The sequence below is a fragment of the Cariama cristata genome, unplaced genomic scaffold (assembly GCF_000690535.1).
Source record: "Cariama cristata isolate BGI_N322 unplaced genomic scaffold, ASM69053v1 scaffold32752, whole genome shotgun sequence".
Classification (NCBI taxonomy): domain Eukaryota; kingdom Metazoa; phylum Chordata; class Aves; order Cariamiformes; family Cariamidae; genus Cariama; species Cariama cristata.
The window spans coordinates 4,229-11,345 of record NW_009603816.1 but is presented as its reverse complement, the minus strand read 5'-3'; the positions used below and the strand labels follow the sequence as shown (position 1 = coordinate 11,345).

Genomic DNA, 7,117 nt, shown 5'->3' with positions numbered 1-7,117 from the left:
GGGGGGGTGGGCCCAGGGGGGAAGGACAGAACATCCCCTTATTTACAATGCAGGTCAAAGTACATAATTTTATGTTGCTTGTTGTTTTCACATGATTACAGCCCCTCTTTGGTATTTACCTGCATAACATTTAGCTGTCAGGTTATGCAAACCCATCAGCGGAAGGTCTTGCAGAGAACACAAGAATTCACATCTATGTTTTGTTAGCCCCATCTAGCAAAATGCTTGCCTTACCTCCATGACAAGTTGATGAGCACGGGAGACCAGTGTGAGACCATTGGCATGGTTAAATGTTTCGGAAATATCTTGCCCAAACGTGTAGCCAGCACCACGTGGAGATATACCCCAGCCGCCACGATCATCTGGATCCGACCATAACAGATCACACATAGGACCCTTGAAAAAGATTAAGTGTTCTTCATTATATCACTAGCAAGATCATTATAAAAAGCCACTTTTAAAATACATTTTTTCTACAGCAAAAAGATTGCCAGCATATCCTTCTCCGCACAAGGCACATGAGTATATTTAACACACATAATATCAGCTAGTTGGTCACTGTATCAGTCAGCATCCTTCCCAAAGAAGTTAATAGGTACACAGCTGACTGAGAAAGGACTCCATGTAACCAGAAAACTGTTCCCACCTCCTCTTCCACGCACACCGTTTACCATTTCACTTCAACTAATCAGAGATACAAAGACATGGAGAGCAGATCCACATTCTTACCTGACTCTCACAGTATAAGAAAAAAGGCCATGTGAGAAGGGAGGCAGGTCCAAGAACACACAATAGGTTCACTTGTGCCAGCCAAGTTGCAATAAATTAAAGAAAGGGAAACCACCCATAAGAGACTATGAACTAACCGTTCCAGAGATTGATGTTAAACCTTCAGAAGCCCTTCTGGCACGGTATTAATCATGTAATTTTCTCTCCTAAACAGTCTATTGTTGGACTTGACGTATTAAAAAATACCCTGCTGTACATCTTCTAACAGTCACAAGTGAAGCTTGGTGGCTTTTCTTGCTGAGCTAGTAAGGGGCAGTAAAGCCACTCTAGTATTTATCCAAGCCTGCTGCTGTTTCCTACCCACCGATCTGAGTTCTGCGGTAGGGATCACACTGACTACATGTGGAGATCCTCAGCACAGCCAGATTCCAGCACGCAGACACGCAGCACAGGACTGGGAAAACCCCAGAGCAACAATATAATCATTACACTTAACTACAGGTAGATGTCCCACCAGATAGCCCCCTGATTCTGGGAGTAATTTACACAGCTTATTTCAGGTTTTCGGAAGGCTTGGGCAGACCTTGCTGCATTGCTCTTCCCGTTATACCAATGACGTTGCAGGACACGCAGTTCATTTTAGGGCACATTCAAGTCCATTTGTAAGCTCCAACCACTCCAGCACAGAAGAGCCATTTATTTGCTACCCTGGGAGCTCAGAAGATGTTTTCTTCAGTCCTGATCTCAGGCCCTCAGAAAGCGATGAACAGGGTGAAACATCACAGAAGGACGGACCGACTGGGAAGGAAGGATGGTGACACAACATGGCTTCGCATGGTGGTTGTCTGTTCACAAGCAAATCTGTGATGAGGCTGAAGGTAGTAAACACCTTCCCCTGCCAAATACTATTCTTCGAGAAAGCGTGACAGTCAAAAAATTCCATGATTCTGTGAAAACCAGCTGTGACAATCCCATAGCTCTCCTTTTGTAGGTTGCTTTAATCAAAGCATATTGACTTGTGTGTGTTTTGCCCAAATGTACGTTCATCTGCTCTAGCTCTTAGAAAGGCAATAATCTGCTATGCAACAGCATGTCTCACTGTTTAAATGGATTTCAATGTGAGGCCACATTTGCATTTTCCATCAACAGATATCTAAGTTTATGATGCATTTCCTCTCCTTTTACCTCGTGTGGAACTTCCTGCAGGCGGTCCAGAGCCCTGATATGATCCAGTGTATCTATGGATGGAGAGAGGCCACCGTGGAGACAGAATATCTGTTCCGGAAAAAAACAGCAAACAGTTCGTGCACATTGTTACCGGAAGACTGATCTCAGAATCAGCTGGGTTTAACTCTGTTATCATTCTTTTACAGTTACAGTTGTCTCACCCTTGCAGCAGAGAAACCAAATTTAATTCCTGCAGAGGGAAACAGAACTAAAAGGCTGCACCTTGCATACAGAGATGAGAGCAACAGCAAAGATACCATGCCTTCCATTTTAAGAACATCTTGCCTCATGGTCACAACTTGACTCGCATCTAATGTACCACGAGGGGATCCCCACTTGTTCAGCAGTCATTTAAAATGAACCATGCATGCAATACCCTGCCGTTCCCTCAGCAGCAGAATCACAAGCCTTCCTACACCATGAACTTGTATTAACACCGCCATAAATTCTTCCCCAAACTCAGAGTAAGTACATGGGCTTTAAAAAAATTCAGATCAGAAGTTAAGAGAGCTTGCTTGAGACAGTTAACGTAGAGGTGAGACAACACAGTCTGCATAACTCTATGAAATGGAGCGTTTTCCTTATTCCAGGCTTACCTGGCCATCTACTAGAGCTGTAAGAGGAAGATAATCAAACAGATCTGTGAAATACTTCCAGACATTGGCGTTGCCGTACTTTCGCAGACATTCGTCATAAAAGCCATACACTTGTGTAATTTGTCTGCTTTCATGATTGCCCCTCAGTATTGTAATACGTTCCGGGTAACGCACCTATTGACAAAGAAAACTATTCTTTAACACAAGAATTGAACCATCAATATGGAAAGAAATAACAGAATATTTCCAACAGCAGCCAAGCATTCAGCTCTGTCATCAAATTGCACATGTACGTCAGTGCATTTCAATTTACATCCATCTAGCTCAAGACAACAGTGGTGTGAATAGGAGAAGCAGTTCTTTAAAAACTCCCCAAAAGCTCAGTTTTGCCCAAGGCTGCTGTAGAAAAGCTGTCAAACCATACCTTCAACGCTACTAGAAGAGTGACCGTTTCCACCGAGTAATAGCCTCTGTCCACGTAGTCTCCCATGAACAGGTAATTTGTGTCTGGTGATTTCCCACCAATTCTAAAGAGTTCCATAAGGTCGTGGAATTGACCGTGGACATCCCCACAGACGGTGACAGGGCAACGTACCTCTTGCACATTTGATTCTTTCGTAAGAATTTCTTTAGCCTAGCAAGAGAAACACATTTAGGACAAAAATGTAGGAAGCTCCTCCATAAGCAGGTACAGGTGTTCTTTCACTGCTTTTGCACTGGAAACTTGATTTCACTCCAGTAGCTCAAGCTGACCATTAGAAAAACAGTTTGTTGGGTAAGCAAAGACAACGTGCGTTTTACAAATCCCTCTGCACAAAGACAAGCAGGTTTGCTACTGCAATGCCAAGTCATTAAGCTCTTACTGTATCATAAGGACTGACAAATTGAGAGTAACTAAATAAGTTAATTCCCAGCCTCCCCTGAAATGAAGCAGTGTGAACTTCAAGACTTGCACTGGATACATGACTTCCATCACCACTGGGGCTCTGGCCATGAATCCTCTGCTTCTTCCAAACATTTCTCAAGTGCAGACAAGACGAAGCTCTATTCCAGTAAGCTTCAGTAGCATCATGGGCAGATGTTATCTTCTTTAGCACAACTGTTTTTCAACATCCAGATTTTGACAGATTTCTCCATCTACCTGTCCAACACAGCTCAGCCCTGTTCATCTCAGCTATGTGAACTATAGCAGCACTCTAACCTGACTGCCAAAGTCAAGTGCTATTCACTTTCACAATACCTAGAAGCTTTTACCTCAAGAACCACAGCTGTCCCCTCAGTATTGCAGGCCAGCCGATGTCCTGTCAGCAAGAGTTCACTGCGAAACTTGTATGAACAGAGATTAGTCAATAATCTCGCTGCCTGCTGTAAGGGTAGAAACACCAGAGGAGACAGTGCACGCCACTCAGGCAACTATTACAGTTTTTTGAACAACCTGATTTGCAAAAGCACACGTAAAGCTAGATATTATTCGATACGTACACTAGTGGAAAAACTGTGACCTCCTAGACTTCTGATACAAGTCATCTGACTTGCAACAAGGCACTTACACACAGACTCCCTCCTGCCACGTTTTAGTCTGACTACCACCTCAGTTGCTGAATGGATTGCTCTCAGTCCCACGCAGCCACGTGGAACGATTCCCACTGCCACCTTCGCTGACAACACAGCAGCAGGCTGGAACAACGCTTCTGCCAGCAGTGACAGCTACTCCTCGCTGCCTTCCTCCTCTGGAATCCCTCAGGCTTCTCCCCTCTCCCATAAACCTCAAGTGCCCTCCCAATACCAGGATTTTGCAGCAGCAGGTCCGTGCCACGGAAACGGCACTACGAACAGCATGTTCGTTCCGTACTGACAAAGCCAGCTCATCATGTGACTGCTGAGCAGAGACGATGTTAAGAAAGGTTGCACATGACAAAGCGGCTCATCTGGCAGAAATGCTGGGCAACCACTACGGTACCAGATGAGCTGAGCTGTGTTATTCTGCCAAACAATAACCAAGGCGAGTGCCAGCGCCAGGGTTGATGGGGCTGCCCCAGATCTCTGGAGATACTGTGCTTTCAGATTGCACTGCTCAAAGTACAAGATGACTGGAGCATATGTCAAGAAAGGGAACCTTCTCTGCACATTCCCAGAACACATGGGAACTAACAAATCCATTTCCCTTGCAGAGAGGCAGATTTCTTCTTCTCGCTTAAGCTACTAAGGAAAACAAGTATTCCTAAGCTTCCCTTTACTAACCTGGCACAGAACATCACTGCATATGCAAGAGGCGCTTCTCTCACCCAAGGCACTTTTTGCCTGCCAGATTTCGAATCCTCTTCCAAGCACAACAGTTTAACAACTTCTAAAGGCAGGTCACATACAACTGGAAAAGCAAAGTCAGAGGCAATTTAAACATACGGAAGCACAACCAGCTTCCCCGGCCATACCCAGCTGGCAACAAAATGACCACAGATGGAGGGATGGCATCCCTGGATTTAGTCATCTCCTCCCCTACACCCAGCAGTCCCTCTGCTAATTACAGCCATGTAATGTGGCCTATCTGCATTACCTTATTATCGTTATCAAATACCATGTTTGTTTTGCTGCCTCCAGCTCATCAACTGACGCAGATCAGCACTCCAGGCACACCTGAGGCACAGAGAACACCCACAGATAGGCTCGGTCCAATCTGAACAAAGGGGATGAAAGATCACCAGCGCTGAACAGTCCCCAGCAGGCAATGATCTGGCTATTCATCGCCAAGTCCCTTAGCTCGGGATGATGTAGCTCCCACCTGCCGCTACCAGGAAGAAGCTGCTTACAGGGGACACCCATGCTCACCTTCAAACGTTACTTGCCTTATGTCTTTTAGGGAAAAAGCATATTTGGAAAGAATAACTAAAACCCAAACAGTCAAGGGCTTGGACAGCATCCAGCATGCCCCTTGCACATACGTAACCTGAGGGATGTGACCCTGATGCTCAAAGACACATCCTGCACACAGACTCGATCATGTGGCGGCTACCTCGCAATTCTAAACTGCAAGTAAACACTGCTGAACGTGTTGTGCCTTTGAGTGCAAGAGCAGTACTTGAATTCTGTTTACATATCTTTAAAAGCACCTATAGCACCTTTGGGAGCTTCTACCCTCCATGAGAGACAAATATAAAACATAGCCACAAAACATCTGCTCATTGTGTTCTGACTGGTGTAAAAAAGCAACAGACAGGGTTTTGCTGTAAGCTGGAGCTAACTTAACCACAAAAGGTGCGAGGTATTTTCTGCCTTTTCATGTCATGCATACTGCTCCCTTCCCAGATGCGTAAAAAGAAATAGACTTACTTCAAGCCTCTGGGGAAAAGATGCAGGACACTGTACAGATACCATACATACTTACCAGTGTCTCAGCCATGTCGTCACTCTCCACCTCTCTGATCTGCCCAGAAAACTCATGCCCCTATCCTGAGAACAGGTACAGGTAAAGCAGCACAGCAAACAGAGAAGAGCTGCTTTTGCGCAGTAATAGCACAAACATACTCATGTTAAATGCATCCTAGGGAGGTAGGCCAGCCCAAGTCCTCAAATTTTGGTACTATGAGAATCTAGAAGTTTCCCCTCATGAGAGAGGAGGAGCTAGCAGCTGAAGAGCAGCAGCTCCTTAAGCTGCCTACAAGCTGTTATGGTGTAGCCTATTTTAGCTTACTATGTAGACAAACATACATGCGCATGAATAGATTTAAGTCTGTCGTGTTAACACTGCAGAGCTGGTTCAAACCAGGTTTGGGGGCTGAGCTCAGCCGGCCACAGAAGTTTGCCCTCACGTGACTTTCTAATGCAAAACAAGACCTTTAAAATCTTAAGCATCATTAAAAACACCTCAGAAAAGCAGCAACTAAGCAGTGCACTCTGCTTGCACATTTCACTGCGCAGAGCTAATGCTCAAGTCAAATGACTTAAAACAACAAAAGCACCATTTCAAAACAAGGATTAAAAAACTCTGATGCAAGTAAGCTGCCCTGCGTTATCAGAATTCACTTACTTAAGAAAGCTGTTAAATAATGATGACTTACAAGTCGTATTTTTGCTACCTTTGTTTTTGAAAACAGTGACTAACATTACCAGCTTCCTAAGCATGTGTCCCAGTTGTTTTGGATGAAAACCATACCCAGGTCAGAATAAAAAGAAGCATCTTTTAGATATTTTTATTAAATAAACCTCCATTAAGCACAATAGTTACCATGTCCGTGCTCAACATTACTTTGAAGAGCAGACTATTTGTTGGCCACGAGCTTGCCCATCACCTCAACTCCCCTCTCTTTCCCAGTTTTAGATTCTGCAGATCACATCTGCAGACTGGAACACAAGTTCGTCTGCTGTCCAGTCCTCAGTCTGCATGGAGGGAGGCTGGAGAATGCACATCCCAATTATTCACTGTGTTGTCCTCGCAAGAGGAAACCGAGCCGTCTCAGGGCTTGAACACAACCCACTAATGCGCTGCTCCAAAAACCTGAGATGCCACATCAGGTTTGAGACTACCGTCGGGATCACCAGGAGACTAATCCCTCTGTGAGAGACTTAAG

The 7,117-nt window shown here is 44.8% G+C and overlaps 1 protein-coding gene across 1 annotated transcript in view; it reads right to left on the bottom strand.

Moving 5' to 3' along the window:
• LOC104157855 (serine/threonine-protein phosphatase 2A catalytic subunit beta isoform) overlaps positions 1–5,949 on the bottom strand; it is an 8,033-nt gene extending 2,084 nt beyond the window's left edge. The window contains exons 1-5 of the mRNA XM_009695354.1: positions 5,935–5,949; positions 2,977–3,186; positions 2,553–2,726; positions 1,915–2,004; positions 235–396 (exon numbers count right to left, since the gene is read on the bottom strand). Coding sequence (XP_009693656.1) covers positions 235–396; positions 1,915–2,004; positions 2,553–2,726; positions 2,977–3,186; positions 5,935–5,949 — 651 coding nt within the window. The remainder of the gene's footprint in view (positions 1–234; positions 397–1,914; positions 2,005–2,552; positions 2,727–2,976; positions 3,187–5,934) is intronic.
• Positions 5,950–7,117: the final 1,168 nt, after the last annotated feature.